Source organism: Rhinoraja longicauda, chromosome 24 (genome assembly GCF_053455715.1).
Source record: "Rhinoraja longicauda isolate Sanriku21f chromosome 24, sRhiLon1.1, whole genome shotgun sequence".
Lineage (NCBI taxonomy): Eukaryota > Metazoa > Chordata > Chondrichthyes > Rajiformes > Arhynchobatidae > Rhinoraja > Rhinoraja longicauda.
Window position 1 is genome coordinate 19,398,993 of NC_135976.1, and position 17,495 is coordinate 19,416,487.

General features: G+C 44.4%; 1 protein-coding gene across 2 annotated transcripts in view; it reads right to left on the reverse strand.

The window, feature by feature from the left end:
- The window catches only part of LOC144605458 (LHFPL tetraspan subfamily member 5 protein-like), a 50,350-nt gene extending 45,030 nt beyond the window's left edge, over positions 1 to 5,320 (reverse strand). For both annotated transcript variants that reach the window (XM_078420742.1, XM_078420741.1), the window contains exon 1: positions 4,750 to 5,320. In XM_078420742.1, the coding sequence (XP_078276868.1) occupies positions 4,750 to 5,164 (415 nt within the window). In that variant the 5' untranslated portion in view covers positions 5,165 to 5,320. The remainder of the gene's footprint in view (positions 1 to 4,749) is intronic.
- Positions 5,321 to 17,495: the final 12,175 nt, after the last annotated feature.

The window sequence follows — 17,495 nt, forward strand, 5'->3', positions numbered from 1 at the left end:
TTTTTTATTGTAAACCCGCACCTGCAGCTCTTTGTTTCTCTAAGCAGAATAACATTTGTTCTGGATTTGTGTCGGGACATGGATCCATTATTTTTACTGCTTTGTACTTAATGAGGAAAGGGATATTTAATTTTGCAATGTAAAATGTTTCCAGCTCTGGGCTTTGTGTTGGATGACTCACATTCAGATCAGTCATGGCTTGATGAGGTGAAATGGTTAAAGATGGTTCAATAAAGAGAAAACCCTCCACTTCTGCTTTTATGTTATTGAAAGTGAAGATTGGTAATAAGGAGCAGCATATAACCAGAAACGCACAAATCCAATCATTTCTTAAACACTTTTAAATTGGTGTAATTGCTATGAAATAATTGAAGTCCTTTTTATAGCCTTGTAAATTAAAGTTAATATGATGTTCTATTGCGTGGGAGAGTTGGATAAAAAGAGACAGTTCCATAGCCTATAGTCATGTTCTTATTTGATTACCATATCTTATTGCTAAATATAGGGCGGCACAGTGGTGCAGCAGGTAGAGCTGCTGCCTCACAGCATCAGGGACCCGGGTTCGATCCTGACCTTGGTTGTTGTCTGTACGGAACTTGCACATTCTCTCTGTGACTTTGCGGACATTCCAAAAATGTGCGGGTTTGTAGGTCAGTTGGCCTCTGTAAATTGCCCCTAGTATGTCGGGAGTGGATGAGAAAGTGGAGATAAGATCGAACTAGTGTGAACGGGTAATCGATGGTTGGCGTGGGGTCAGTGGGCCGAAGGGCCTGTTTCCATGCTAAATTAAATTTGAGTGACTGCAGATTCCAATATGGACGCTGGGATCTAACTTTGCTTCCTGCATTCTGCCGAGTGCTTCTGAGCACTTCATAGCGAAGAAACACTTTCAAAAAATGACACAATTTTAAAATAAGCATTGCTGAGCCCAACCTTTCGGGAACAACCAGTTCTACCGTGTTAAAGATTCTCCTATTATGTTGGTGATGTTTGAGGTAACACTTTTTGCCTGCACATTATAGGCACTAGACTTTTCTTTAAACAGTGTCAGGGAACAGCACAACCTGAGTGTGGAGTGGTGACATAGAACATCGAACATTGAACAGAGGACAGTACAGCACAAGGATAGTCTCTTTGGTCTACGATGTCTGTGCTGAACATGATGCTAAGTTAAACTAGTCTCCTCTGTCTGCACGTAATCCACATCCCTCCATTCCCTGCATATCAAAGTGCCTATCCAAAAGTCTATTAAATGCCACTATAGTATCTGCTTCAACCACCATCCCCGACAACACATTCCAGGCACTCAGCACCCTCACTGTAGGAAAGTTGAATGCACATCTCCTTTAAACTTTGCCCCACTAACCTTAAAGCTAAGCTCCCGAGACCTGCAAAACAAAACTTCAAAAATGCCCAGACATTCACTTCTGAATTAAGGTGTCCGAACATCTCATCAGGAAGGTGCTACTCCTCATGGTGCAGTCCACAATCAGTGCACAAGGTGCTGCCCCTGATGGTTCAGTGCACAATCAGCTCCATGTCACCATGCTGAAGCTCTGGATCAGTGAGTGAAGCAAACCCTTCCAATTCAGGTACAAGGGAAGCATCACTGAGCTAACCGATACTGAACATTTACATTGATACTGCCAGGACTCAAGAGCTACAGGGAGGGGTTGGGCAGGCTATGACTTTATTCCACGGAGTGCAGGAGGCTGAGGGGTGCTTAGAGAGATGTATAACATAATGTGGAATATAGATAAGGTGAATGCTCATAGTCTTTTACCATCAAGGTCGGGGAATCAAGAACCAAAGGACTTAGGTTTAAGATGAGAGGGGAAAGTTTAAGAGGAACACATGGACCATCTTTTACACAAAGAGTGGTGGGTATATGGGACAACCTGCCAGAGGAGGTAGTTGAGGCAGGTAAAATAACATTTAAAAAAACATTTGGACAGGTACATGAATAGGAAAGGTTTAGAGCAATATGGGCCAATGCAGGCAGGTGGAATGAGCAGAGTTGGGCATCTTGGGCAGCATGGGAAAATTGGACCAAAGGGGCTTTTTCCATGCTGTATGACTCTATAAAACCATCCATATCTTGGAGAAGAAACTTCTGAGATCTGCAAAAAAAAACCTTCAAATATGCACAGACATTCACTTCTGAAATAAGGTTTAACAAGCCAGTTGTAAGTTTACTCACAAGGAACTAAGTAGATGCAACATCATCTGAAATATGTCTGCAATCTGAAGTTGCAGTTGTGGAGTTATTACTGAAAGGCATAACTGTAATAGCTACCATTTACATTTAGAGTGCTTTTATAAAGGTGCTGACAAACATCACGCAATATCCGGTAGGTAAACATAACACTCATTGCTGGACTTTGCCTTGGATTGTGTCCAAATATTTATAACACCAAACACCTATCAGCCCATTGTGTCATCTTTCCTAAAATATGGCAACCAAGACTGGATATCACACCAGAATTTTTTTGATACCTTTTTTGTGTAGTGTCTGTATACACAGGATGGTGTTACAAAGGAGCCAGATTCAAAAGGGAACTGGTTAGGGATATGAAATAATTTGCTGGGGAGGGAGGCATTGATAAGCAGATGGGTGGACAAAGGTCAGAGATTAAAAGATAGGTGAGAGATAAGGATAGAAGAGGGACAAATTGTGAAGCCAGATGAAGGAATATGGGTGGAAGGGGTGAAATGGGTGTTAGCCCAGGTGGGGCATGAGGAAGAGGCAGGGAAATAAGAAAAGGGAAAGTATTACCTGTTGCTGTTCATGATTGGGTCTACCGTTCTGATGATGCTTTATTGCTAGCTGGTCAAGAAATCTGCAGTGACCATTCACTTTGTACATCCATGATTTACAGTAAATTACTTTCCATTGGAATAAAATTGGCAGGTATAAACTGTAGATACAGCATCTAATAGATATGTTTAACTAGTATTTGCATGAAAAGCCCCAGAATTTGGTTGTCTCTCAGATTTTATTCAAATTGAAAATAATTTAATGCCTTCAATCATTCATTTAATGGATAACCAAATAACAGGTGGATGTGCACTTAGGAATTTAACCAGAAGAATGAAGGAAATTAGAACATGAAAGATTAGAACCTAATTAGACCTCGGGTGCTGTCTGCAGGGAGTTTGCACCTTTTCCCTGTGAGCTTGTGAGATTGTGAGAGGAACTCCTGTTTCCTCCCACGTCCCAAAGGTGTGAGGGTTAATGGGCATCTGTGGAATTTCCCCTGCAAGGAGTGGATGCAAAATTGGGATAACAGAACTAGTGTGAATGGGTGATTGATGGTCGGTGTAAGCCAGCATCTGCAGCTCCTTCCTACCCGTTCACACTAGTTTAGTTGAAGAAACAAGGAATTTATCGCAGATGCTGGTTTGCAAAAAAGGACAGAGACTGCTGGAGTAACTTAGCGGGTCAGGCTGCATCTGTGGATATAGGACTGATTTCCTGACTCGCTGAATTACTCCAGCACTTTATATCCTGCTTAGCTGAAGACTGCACAGCATCATTTTCCTTACACTTTTAGTATACCAGGTACCTTCTGTGTTAGCTTTGAAAGATGAAGTACTCAGTGCTGAGGGAACATCATGAAAAGTTGTGCCCAAGACAGTGCAGCCACTGGAATAGCTGAGGTATTAACTGGAGAGCTTTGTTTTATGATTGAAAAGGTGTGTCTCACACCCACATATCACCTACAGAACCCAGATGAACATCACAAAACACTTTAGACTTTAGAGATACAGCATGGAAACAGGCCCTTCGGCCCACCAAGTCTGCATGGACCAGCGATCGCTCCCTACATTAGCACAATCCTACACACAAGGAACATTTTACAATTAACCTACAAACCTGTCCGACTTTGGAGTGTGGGAGGAAACAGGAGCAACCGAAGAAAACCCACGCGGTCACAGAGTGAACGTGAAAACTCCCCGGAGACAGCACCCGTAGTCAGGATGCAACCCGGGTCCCTGATGCTGTAAGGCAGCAGGTCTACCGCTGTGCCACAGTGCCACACTAGTGCTGCAGAGTTACTATGGGAAGTGAGGCTGTGAATTTTGGTGGTGATCAGTTACTCAGTCTGGAGAATAGAGTGCTGAGAGACGGGTGTACTACATACCCAAAACGTCACCCCAACAATAATCTTTGGATAGATTATTATTGAATCCGTTTACTGCCCTGAATCAACATAACCTGGAACAAACATATAGTGCTAGAGCCATAGAAACAGCATAGAAATAGGCTCTTCGACCCGACCTCCATGCTGACCAAGATGCCCCATCTATACTCATCCCACCTGCCCTCGTCTGGCCCATATCCCTCTAAACCTTTTTTATCATGCGCTTGCCTGAATGTCTTTTAAACGTTGTGATAGCACCTGCCTCAACTACCTTCCGTGGCAGCTCGCCCAGTACATCCGCCACCCTCTATGTGGAAAAAAATGCTCACAGCGATAGACATGAGATCATTTAGAAATAGATCATTAGATTGCAATACGATGAATGGGGAAGATTGTGGGTAAATGATCAAGTGGACAGATCACCGCTAACGCCAAAGCCGAGTTAGTAAAGTGGACACAGTAATTCCGAGGCAAAGTATGAACTGGGAAACGTTGCAACTCGTGGTTTTTAAATTGTATTTTAAGAAGGCGTGTTAGGCGGGAGTGCTGTTGGAGGCACCGAGCTGAGGTGCAGTCGGCAGCCGAGCAGCGGGGACTCACTCACCTGAAGCAAGTTGCATCCAAGCGCAGACTTTGTAAACAGTGGCTGAGTTGCAAAAGAAAAAGAGGCTGAAGCAGACGAGGCAACCGATGATGAGCAGCATGGAGATGCCCACGAAGAACATAGCAGTTTTGAAAGCTCCCGAGGGGATGGAGCCGAAATCCAGGGCACTTCCTTTGCAGATGAGCTCCCGGGTGAGTCCGTTACCGATGCAGTAATGGAAGAGGCCGAAGTAGCCGGCCTGAGGGGTGTTGATACTGTCCCCGATCCAGTACGGTTGGATGAAGATGACCACGGTGATGATGGCAAAGCAAATGGTGAAGATCGCCCAGAGGACACCTATGGCTCTGGAATTCCTCACGTAGTTGGTGTGATAGATCTTAGCAGCCTCCTGGGCTGGAAGCATCTTGTCCCCCATGCTCGCGGCTATCAGCACCCTCTCAGCCCGGGCTCCGCTCTGCTGTGGCTGAGATCCGTCACCTAAGATGCTCTCTGAGCTTTGCCTAGACTCATGTTGCTAAGGAGACGAAACTGCTTCTGAATACCTGAACGGTGCCCGGTTAAATGTTGGCGTAACTCAGCCTGCGTTCAGCGGCGTCGGTCCGGCACCGGTGGAGGTGCGGGTGCTGAAGTGGAGGGGCGGAGGGGTGGAGAGGCGGAGGGGCGGAGGGGTGGAGAGGCGGAGGGGCGGAAGGGTGGAGAGGCGGAGGGGCGGAGGGATGGAGGGGTGGAGAGGCGGAGGGGTGGAGAGGCGGAGGGGTGGAGGCGATCGGAGAGGTGGAGGGGTGGAGGGGTGGAGAGGCGGAGGGGTGGAGAGGTGGAGAGGCGGAGGGGTGGAGAGGTGGAGGGGTGGAGAGGCGGAGGGGTGGAGAGGTGGAGAGGCGGAGAGGCGGATGGGTGGAGGGACGGAGGGGTGGAGAGGTGGAGGGGTGGAGAGGCGGAGGTGTGGAGAGGCGGAGAGGCGGAGGGGTGGAGGGGCGGAGGGGTGGAGGGGTGGAGAGGCGGAGGGGTGGAGGCGAGCGGAGAGTTTCAGCACCGCGGACAGCGGCTCGTCCTGAGAAGTTTTCTGGTGGCGGCGGGTTGACGCGCACAAGCACCTCCCAGGGCAGAACTCTTTAAAGGCGCAACAACTCGATTTCACAAAGTCTTCACCCACTTGATGCAGCTGCAGAGATAGGCGAAGAATTTGTTTGAAAACAATCGATCAAAACATTTATTTGCCATAGAGCGTGGAAACAGGCACTTCGGCCCAACTTGCCCACAGTGACCAACATGTCTACACCAGTGCCACCTGCCCGCGTTTGACCCATATCCCTCTAATCATGTCCTATCCATGTATCTGTCTAAATGTTTCTTAAACATTGGACAAACATGGGCAAATAGGACCAGCTTAGATGGGCCATCTTGGTAGACATGGACAGGTTGAGCCGAAGGGCCTGTTTCCATTCTGTATAACTCTATCACTCTATAATTGTGAGCATCGTGGAGGTAATGGACAGATAACTCTTCTTCAGTCAGAATCAATCTGAAGAATGAATGAATGGATGAATGAATGAATGAATGAATGAATGAATAAGTTTATTAGCCAAGTATGCATATACAAGGAATGTGCCTTGGTGCTCCCCTCACAAATGACAACACAAACATACAGTTAACAATTAAGAATAAAGCATAAACACATCAAAACAATAAGGATACAACATTACGGTCTAAACATGTGGGTGAAAATAAACCAGAGCGAAAAAGAGACTGCAGACTTTGGTTATTGAGTAGAACTATCACTCGTGGGAAAAAAGCTGTTTTTATGTCTGGCTGTGGCTGCTTTGACAGTCCGGAGTCGCCTTCCAGAGGGAAGTGCTTCGAAGAGTTTGTGGCCAAGGTGAGAGGGGTCAGAGATGATCTTGCCCACTCGCTTCCTGGCCCTTGCAGTGTACAGTTCGTCAATGGGGGGAAGGTTGCAGCCAACAACCTTCTCAGCTGTGCGAACGATCCATTGCAGCCTCCGGATGTCGTGCTTGATGGCTGAGCCAAACCAGACCATGATAGAGAAGGTGAGGACGGACTCAATGATAGCAGTATAGAATTGGACCATCATTGCCTGTGGCAGATTGTGTTTCTTCAGTTGCCGCAGGAAGTACATCCTCTGTTGGGCCTTTTTGACTGTGGAGTCGATGGTGGCCCCCCATTTAAGATCCCTGGAGATGATGGTTCCAAGGAACTTAAATGACTTTAAAGAATTTTCTTCTTTTTAAGAAGAAAAGTCCCTTTGTGAAGTGTCATCTATCTATTCCCTCCACAGATGCTGCCTGACCCATTGAGTTCCTCCAAAATTCCAGCACCTGCAGTTCCTTTTGTCTCCATGGATCAGAGTCAGCTGCCCATTCCTCACCATGACCAAGTAGGCTGCTGATGTTGTGGAGGGTAGATTAAAAAAAGGTGCATGCTTGCTGTAAGATGCTGAATAATATCCAAGAACAATAGACATGCACACCAGTGAGGAATCAATGTCCTTCAGGGAAGCGTCTGGGAGATGAAAGGTACGAAGAGAAATATCAAAGTTAATTTGAATCAAAAGAATAAAAATCAATGAAGGTTGTGGTTGCAGAATGCTAAACATGCAAGCCCCGGGACATGGATATTGGAGGATCTCGGGTAGAGTTTGAAGACCTTCGACCGTCCCAACATTCCCATCAGTAACCTTCCATCCATCGCAATCATGGAATTGTCAAAATGTAGAAACAAGGAACAGCAGATGCTGGTCTACACAAAAGCACACAAAGTGTTGGAGTAACTTTGCAGGTCAGAAGAATATGGATAGGTGACATTGGGACCCTTCTTCAGAGTGATTGTAGGAGGTGGAGGGGGAAGCTGGAAGAGAGGTAGGACAAAGCCTGGCAGGTAATAGGTAGACACAGGTGAGGGGGTTTTGTTTTAATCTCTGGCCATTGTTCCAACCATCTGCCTATCAACCTCCCCCCCCCCCCCCCCCCCACACACACCTCCCATCGTCTGTATCCAACTATTAATTGTGTAAGAAGGAACTGCAGATGCTGGTTTAAACCGAAGATAGACACAAAAAGTTGGAGTAACTCAGCTGGACAGGCAGCATCTCTGGAAAGAAGGAATGGGTGACATTTCGAGTTGAGACCCTTACTTTCCACGCTTTGTACTGCCACCCTTCTCTTGCAGCTTTTCTCCCCTCCCCCCTCCTTCTCCACAATCAGTCTGAAGAAGGGACCCGTCCCAAAATGTCACCTATCCATGTTTTCCAGAGATGCTGTCTGACCCACTCAGTTACTCCAGCACTTTGTGGGTTTTTTTCACAATCATAGAAATCTCCAGCTAAAAGCATTGGTGTCCCTTCACCAGCGCATCTGCAGCGGTTCAATGAGGTGGGGTACAAATCCCTTCTCAGATGCAAGACAACACCTACATTTTGCAAATGAATGCAAGAAACTTGGAGACACAAGAAGCTGTAGATGCTGGATCCTTGAACAAAACACAAACCGCTGGAGAAACTCAGCAGGTCAGGCAGCATCTGTGGAGGGAATGGACTGATGGCATTTCAGAAGGTAAGGACCATTCTTCATTATGAGGAAGAGGTCCAGAGTGAACTTTGACACAGAGAAGGTGCATAATTGAACTATTGTCTGAGATATATAATTGCCTTGACATGTTATCCATATCCCTCCATTTCCTGCATATCCATGTACCCATCTAAAAGCCTCTTAAACATAGGGTATAGGAAAGAACTGCAGATGCTGGTTTAAATCGAAGGTAGACACAAAATGCTGTCGTGACTCAGCGGGCCAGGCAGCATCTCTGGAGAGAAGGAATGGGTGACGTTTCGAGTCGAGACCCTTCTTCAGACATCGGGCAATAGAAGACAGGTGGCGGATTTGAGGTGATGTGGTTGAGATAGTAAGGGAGTTGTATGATAAAGTTTATGGTAACTTATTCATACATTAAAAATACCACACTGTCACATATGAGTATGTCAATGGAGATTTATTTTTGACGCTTTCTCTGTTTTAAGTTTCGGTTTATTATTGCCACATGTACCAAGGTACAGGGAAAATCTTTGTTTTGCATGCTATCCAATCAGATCAAATTATATTCTACACGTAAATACGATCAAGTCAAACTCAAGTACAATAGATAGAGGAAAAGAAAAGATACAGAATGCAGAATATAGTTCTCAGCATTGTAGCGCAACAGTTCCAGAGATAAATTCCAATGTCCGCAATGGGGTAAAGGTGAATCAGACAGGACCCTAGCTTACGGAAGGACCGTTCAGAAGGCTGATAGCAGAGGGGAAGAAGCCATTCCTGAGCCTGGTGGTGCGCGCTTTCAAGCTTCCGTACTTTCTGCCTGATGGGAGCGGAGAGGAATGACCAGAGTGGGAGAGGTGGCAGAGTTAGCTGCTTTCCGAACAAAAGTTTTAACTTTCCTCCGGCAATTCATTAAAATCATGAGCGGCGTAGGTAGGGTAGAAGGTCAGAATCTTTTTCTCAGGACAGAAATATCAACTACTAGTGATAAGGTGAGAGAGGCAAAATGTAATGTGGGACATGTTTTTTTACACATAGGGTGGTGGGTGCCTGGAACGTGCTGCCAAGGGTGGTGGTGGAGACTAATATGATAGTGGTGTTTATGAGGCCTTTGGATAGGCACATGAATATACTGGGAATGGAGGGTATGGAATATGTGCTGACAGGTAAGAATTGGTCTTGGCATCATATTCGGCACAGACTTTGTGGGCAGAAGGGCTTGTTTATGTGCTGTACTGTTTTATGTTGCATGTTCTATGTATTACAAGCAAAGGTTATAGTTGAAAAATGACCTGAAAGAAATTTTAAAAACAGCAAATTAGACATAGTGGCAACATGTCAGTATTTATTTATTGAACTTCACTGCAGATGGTCAGCCTGAGCCTTAGTTCCTTCAGAACTATATATAATTGAAGTAATAATTGTATCACCCTACTACAATGGCCACTGTATTGATGTCACAACATACCCAGTCTGATGTTATCGCCAAATTACATGTTTTCAGGGTCTCACAGAGTGAATTCTCATCTCTTCTTTCAAGATTCTTTCTTCCATCACTATTCACTCCAGGGACCGATGGTTCAAATTGAATATCCATCACAGAGGAAACAGAAAATCATCTTTAAATGGGCCATCAAGATGTTGATATTCATCTTATTATTCTGCCTTTGTAGATTCAGAATACAGTCCAAGATTAAAGGTTCACGTTTTCCTTAAAAAAAATCATTCACATTGGCCCACAGGTCCAAACTAATGGAGCTGCTGACTTCATGCTTATGGAACAAAGCATTTGAGAGATTGAAGAAATGTTCAACTGTACACTGCAAGATAAATTGATAATGGTGAAAGCAAACTAATAAAAATTCAAAATATTTTGGCACACTCTAATATATATTTTCAAATTGCCCAGGCAAGTCATTCAGCATGGCAACATGGTGGCACAGCAGTAGAGTTGCTGCCTTAGTGTCAGAGACCCAAGTTCAATCCTGACTATGGGCGCTGTCTGCGAAGTTTGTACGTTCTCCCTGTGACCATATGCGTTTACTCCAGGAGCTCCGGTTTCCTCACACAATGCAAAAATGTACAGCTTTGTAGGATACTTGGCTTTGGTAAACTTGTAAATTGCCCCTAGTGTATTGGATAGTGCTAGTGTACAGGGTGGTTGCTGGTCGGCACAGACTCTGTGAGCCGAAGGGCCTGTTTCCACGCTGTATCTCTAAAGTCGAAAGGTGCCCTATCTAAACTATTCCCATTCGCATGCGTTTGGCCTCCAAACCTTTCCTAGCCATGTATCTGTACAAATGCCATTTAAATGTTGTTATTGTACCTGCCTCAACTGCCTCCTCTGGCAGCTCACTCCATATACCCTCTACCTTCTGTGTGAAAACATTGCCCCTCGGGTTATTATTAAATCTTTCCTCTCCCACTAAAACCTTTATCCTCTGTTTTCTTGATTCCCCTACCCTCAGAAAAAAGACTGTACATTCACCCTATATATTCCCCTCGTGATTTTCTACACCTCTATCAGATCACCCCTCAGCCTCCTTGCCTGCCCAACCTCCTCCGACACCTCAGGTCCTCGAGTCCTGGCAACACCCTCTGCTCTCTCTTCAGCTCCATTGCATCTTTCCTGATTTTGCAGTTGAATTTCTAAGTCATGTATCTTACTTCTATATCTTACAATACAGCAGGTGGATTTGGTGGAGAAGAAACAGTGTCAGTTGGGGGCAGAAAGGAAATGTGTAACTGTTTTATATGTGAGATTGATATCAATGGTGCTACAATTGTTTGATGGCGGGTTAGGATAAGTGTAAGACAGGGTGCATGTGTTTAGCACTTATTTGATTGATTTAATCATGTATATATTTACATAGCTTAGTAGTAGTAGCATAGATGATGAGAACAGGTATTGAGGGGGGTGGTTCTGGGACGTCAGAACTAACTGTTGAGCCTTCCCGAGGTGTCGTGGGCCTAACACAATGAGACACCAGTGAAGGGCGGACGGAGTCCACTTGCCCACTTGATAACCCCAATGATTTAGTGGCATCTACATGTCTAGATTTTGTTGTTCCGTAGTTTAACGGTGTAAAGGCATCTTAGATTCTCATGTGGCATTGGACGGGGATTCTTGGTTAAACATTTAGATGGGTGTGTAGATAGCTTCTTACTGAATATGGAATGAGTTATTGTCCTATATCATAGGTATGTATAAGCAGTTTAGATACTACTTAGGCATTGGGCTTCTTGGTTGAGTGCTGATCCTGATGTGAGAGCATGTACTTGTGTTCTAACAGTAATTTAACTCCTCATAATCTCCCCTTATTGTATATTTTGAACATTGAGGAATAAGCTTTCAGTGAACAAATGCATTTTATTTAGACAATAGACAATAGTCAATAGGTGCAGGAGTAGGCCATTCGGCCCTTCGAGCCAGCACCACCATTCAATGTGATCATGGCTGATCATTCTCAATCAGTACCCCGTTCCTGCCTTCTCCCCATACCCCCTGACTCCGCTATTGTTAAGAGCTCTATCTAGCTCTCTCTTGAATGCATTCAGAGAATTGGCCTCCACTGCCTTCTGAGGCAGTGAATTCCACAGATTTACAACTCCCAGCACCGAGCCTTGCGGTACCCCACTAGTCACTGCCTGCCATTCTGAAAGGGACCCATTTATCCCCACTCTTTGCTTTCTGTCTGTCAACCAATTTTCCATCCATGTCAGTATCCTACCCCCAATAGCATGTGCTCTAATTTTGCCCACTAATCTCCTATGTGGGACCTTGTCGAAGGCTTTCTGAAAATCGAGGTACACCACATCCACCGGCTCTCCCCTGTCAATTTTCCTAGTTACATCCTCAAAAAATTCCAGAAGTTTGGTCAAGCATGATTTATTCGTAAATCCATGCTGACTTGGATTTATCACCAACATTTTCAATGATCTTCTAATGTGAGTTCCTGCGGCAATATTATGACATCAAGTCAGAGAACATAGAACTGAACAGCATAGGAATGGGTCCACTCTAGCCCACAATTGTTTGTGCCAAGCATAATGCTAAGTTAAACTGATCTTATCTGCCTGTAAATGATCCAAATTCCTCTATTCCTGTATTTCCATATCAAGAGCCCCTTAAACACCATTATGGTATCTGCCTCCACCACTGCCCCTGGCAATGCGTTCCAGGCTCCCAACACTTTCTGTGTAAAAAAAACGTACTATCTTCATTAAACTTTCCCCTCTCGTGCCTTAGCTTTGCCGTCTCATGTTGGACATTTGCAAAAATCATGGAAAGAGCTTCTGACTGTCTACCCTCTTTATGCCTCTCATAATTTTATATACTTCTATCAGGTCTCCCCTCAACCTCCGATGTTCCCGAGAAAACCATCCAAGTGTATCAAACCTCTCCTTGTAGCTGAAACTCGCTAACCCAGGCAGCATTCTTGTAAACCTCCCAGTCGATAAGTAAAATAGAACAAAGGCTTTTTATTCTTTAAATGGTTGCCTTTTTGTAATGTTAAAAAGAACTGCATTAGATTGAGTTTTGCATTTGATCAGTGCCTGAGTATTAATTCAGCGACCCCATCAATAATACATAATGCAAGAAACCCGCGTTGTTCATTGGCTCCAATGATAGCTGCTTGGAACTAGTTTATAACCAGTGGATGATGTAATTGATCGTAAAGGGGAACATAATTCTTTTCAACCTAAGAAAGTGAGAATCACCTCATTAAAAAACACTTTTTTGGGGGGAAGGTTTAAAAATTCAGCTGTAGACCCCATAGGCATCTGGCCAAAATCTAAAGCTGTTGAAACAAGCAATGGCATTTGAGGTGAAATATTCAGTTACGTGGATCTCTTTAATCACAATTTAACACTACATATATTCCAACATAATTGTGGAAAACAGTGCAATAATATTTTATTGCTTTTTCTTTTGGTTTGCCTGCAGCGTGGAGATCGTGAGTCCCAGGCATGTTACGGCATGTTTATGCCCATAGTTCGTACACTGAATCTCACGCACAGCCCTGTTATACAGGCTGGAGCCACTGTAAATCCATTGCTTCTGCACAAGGTAGAGAATGAGATACTAAATTCAGATGCCTTTGGCTGCTGTCAAATGCCACGTGGAGACTGCGTTGGGAGTAACACTCGTAGTGTGTTTCCGAGAGAGAAACAGAACAAAGAAAAAATGATGCAAAAATCAGAGCATCAGCTCTGGCCAACAAGACCAAAATACCTGCCATGCTTATTTTTGAAATCTACCCTTTGATGCTATTTGTGGAGAAATTTAAATAATTAATCCAAATATTGCTTTGCAGAATCTTTAAAATGCACAACTGTGACATATTTTCATGAATCATACTGATTTTTCCTCTCCTGGGTTAAAGAAATTACAAACAAAAGGAACTGCGGATGCTGGAATCTGGTGCAGAACACAGAGCTGGAGTAACTCAATGGGCCCCAACCTGAAACCTTGCCCATCCATGTCCTCCAGAGATGCTGCCTGGCCCACAGAGTTACTCCAGCACTTTGTGTTCTATTACAGTAAAGCAGGACTTGCTTTTCGATGTGTGAGACAGTCTGACTGTTTATGATGTCAGAGAGTCTCAAAATGGTTTGTAGCCAGTTAAGAACTGTTGTCATCGCTTGCCAGGCTCTGCCCCATCCCACCTCTCGTTTCCAGCTTTCTCTATACTTAATCAGTCTGAAGAAGGGTCCCAACCCAGAACGCCATCTGTCTTTTCCCTCCACAGATACTACCTGACCTGCTGCTCAAGAAAAGCTTGCCACAGACACAGAGATTGTGACAGTCAGAATCTTCTAATCAGGGGTGAAATGGCAAATGTCTAGAGGGCATAGCTTTAAAGTGAGGGGGAAAAGTTTAAAGGAGATATGAGGGGCAAGTTTTTTACACAGAGAATGGTGAGTGCCTGGAACGCGTTGCCAGGGGAAGTGGTGGAAGCAGCTACAATAGTGGCGTTTACGAGACCTTTAGATAGGCACATGAATATGCAAGGAATGGAGGGATATACCCAGTGCCTGGGTCCTGGACTTTCTCACCGCCAGGCCCCAAGTGGTCAAGATGGGGAGACATACATCTAACCCCCTCACCCTGAACGCAGGATCCCCCCAGGGTTGCGTCCTTAGCCCCTTACTGTACTCCCTGCACACACTTGACTGTGTGGTCAGGTTCAGCTCCAACTCCATCATCAAGTTTGCTGACGACACTGTGGTGGTGGGCCTGATCTCCGATAACGAGAAGAAGGTCTACCGGGAGGAGGTGGCTGATCTGGCACTCTGGTGTCAGGACAACAGCCTCCTCTTGAATGTCACAAAAACTAAGGAGCTGATTGTAGACTTTAGAAGGGCTCAACTTCTGAGGACGTACACGCCACTGGAGATAAATGGGATTACTGTGGATAGGGTGAGCAGCTTTAAATACCTGGGAATCCACATCACAGCGGATCTGACATGGACAACACACATTGCCGCACTGGTGAGTAAGGCAAAGCAGCGCCTTTACCACCTCAGACAGTTGAGGAAATTCAGAGTCTCTCTGAGGATCCTTCAGTGCTTCTACTCTGGGGCTGTAGAAAGCATCTTTTCCGGAAACATCACAATCTGGTTTGGGAACAGCTCTGCCCAGGACAGGAAGGCTCTGTGGAGAGTAGTGCGTTCAGCTGAGCGCACTATGGGAACTACACTCGCCCCCCTGCAGGACCTATACATCAGGAGGTGCAGATCCAGAGCCAGCAACATTATGGGGGACCCCTATCACCCCAGCAACGGACTGTCCCAGCTGCTATGGTCAGGCAAATGCCTCCGCTGTCACGCTGTGAAAACAGAGAGGATGAGACGGAGTTTCTTCCCACAGGCCATCAGGACTGTTAACTCTCATATCACCAGGGACTAATTTAATTTACAGTATTAATTTTTTCTGTGTGTTAAAAAAATTATTATATTCCGTTTTGTAGTTTTAGCACAATCCGCAGTAGTTTTAGCATTTTCATTTCACTGCACATCTTGTATAACTTGACTTGATATGGATCAAGTGCAGGCTGAGGAGATTAGTTTAACTCGGCATCATGTTCAGCGTAGCCATTATGGGCTGAATGGGCCGTTCGTGTGCTGTACTGTGCTACGTTTATCCATATTGTTGACTGCTGGGCACACAGTGGAGCAGCTGGTAGTGGTCAGGGCACTGTTGGCACCACCCTACACTTCACTAAAGTAATGCCATGTGATCTTTCTCAGTTAGCCTTCTAAGGAAGTAGAGGTGCTGAGTTCTTTCTTATACATTGCTTCAATGTGGCTGGTCCAGGACTAATTGCTGATGATATTTATTCTGAAGAAGAAACTGTCAACCGAATTACAAGGTTCTCAATCTCCTTCTCGAACTCTGTCTGGTGATTATTTGATGGGGCTCAGTGATGGTCCAAAGACTTGAAAATATTGTCATTGATTTTTATTTATTTATTCTATTTATTTTATTTTATTTATTCTGCTTAAAATTGAATTTTAGAAAATTGACATGATCAACTTTAAATCAGACTACGAATGGTCCTATCTCATTCAATTCCCAATAACCTTGCCTATATGATTGAGGGATTGTGTCTTGTAAAATACATCATACTCGATTGGCATGAAAAGGATTTTGTGTAAGATCACATATGTACAAAGTATTTTTTCAGAACTCAAACCATGGGTGTGTCACCAGGGAAATGGTTCTTGGGGTTCATTAGTGCATAGAAGAGTCAGATTAAGATTATCTGGAGACATAAAAACTGCCGATGCTGGAATCTGGAGCAAAACAAACTCAGCGGGTCAGGCAGCATCAGTCTGAAGAAGGGTCCTGGTCCAAAATGGTGCCTGCCCATTCCTCCCTAGATGCTGCCTGGCCTGTTGAGTTCCTCTAGCACTTTGTGTTTAGATCTAAATTATCTATTTGATCTGATAACATCAGCAACATATCTGATATCACAATCAACATTGCCATATTCTTATTAAATAAAAATTCTAATTAAATAAATATAGAAACTACATGATTTTTTATAAATTCCAGCATATATCATTACTTTTTCATTGGAAACCATGGTAACGATTCAAAGTACCATTTTGGTCTTTCAAGAATTTAATCTCCCTGGAAACACGTGCTAGACCTGTCAAATGAGCTTTATCAACAAGCTGTGGATCGCCAGATTTTTGGGTGATAAAATTTAAAATGTTTTTCCCAATCGGATGCATTTTATTTATAGACAGGTGCAAATAAGAGTACTTAACTGTTCGTGTAATTCTGTGTAACACTGACTAAACAAACACAGTGCAGAACGTGTTAAAGAGGGACAGCGCAGAGACCATTGTGTCAGGCTTGACAATTGACACTTCGGTGAAGAGATTTGCTTCATTATTTATTTCCCCTTTTCTCACAAGTTATCTGCTGTGTCTGAGTTATCAGCAGTCTCTCCTGGGAGTTGAAAACTAGGGTTCAAACCTGCCACAAAACTAAGGCTTGTCCACCATAGGGATATAGATCATGAGATCAGTTTAACTTAGCATCATGTTCAGCATAAACATTGTGAGCCAAAGATCCCGTTCCAGTGCTATACTGTTCTATACTGAAGATAAACACAGAATGCTGGTCTCGGCGGGCCAGGCAGCATCTCTGGAGAAAAGTAACAGGTGATGTTTCGAGTCGGAACCCTTCTTCATCTGTATGTCTTCAGTCCAACGTCACCAATTACTTTTCACCAGAGATGATGAGACAAAGGATGGGTGATGTTTTGGGTCGGGACCCTTCTTCAGAGTCTGAACTGAAACGCCAGCCATCCTCTGAACCCAGAGATGCTGCTTGACCCACTGAGTAACTCCAACACTTTGTGTCTATCTTTGGTATGAACAAGCATCTGCAGTTCCTTGCTTCTACAAGCTCAAGTACAATAGGTAGAGCAAGGGGGAAGATGCAGAGTGCACTAGTTCCAGAGACAAAATCCAATGTCCACAATGCCGACAATGTTAGTCCTCTATTGCACATGCAGGTCTGAGTATAGTGGAAGACCAGGAGACATTCCTGGTCCAATGTTAGTCCTCTATTGCACATGCAGGTCTGAGTATAGTGGAAGACCAGGAGACATTCCTGGTCCAATGTTAGTCCTCTATTGCACATGCAGGTCTGAGTATAGTGGAAGACCAGGAGACATT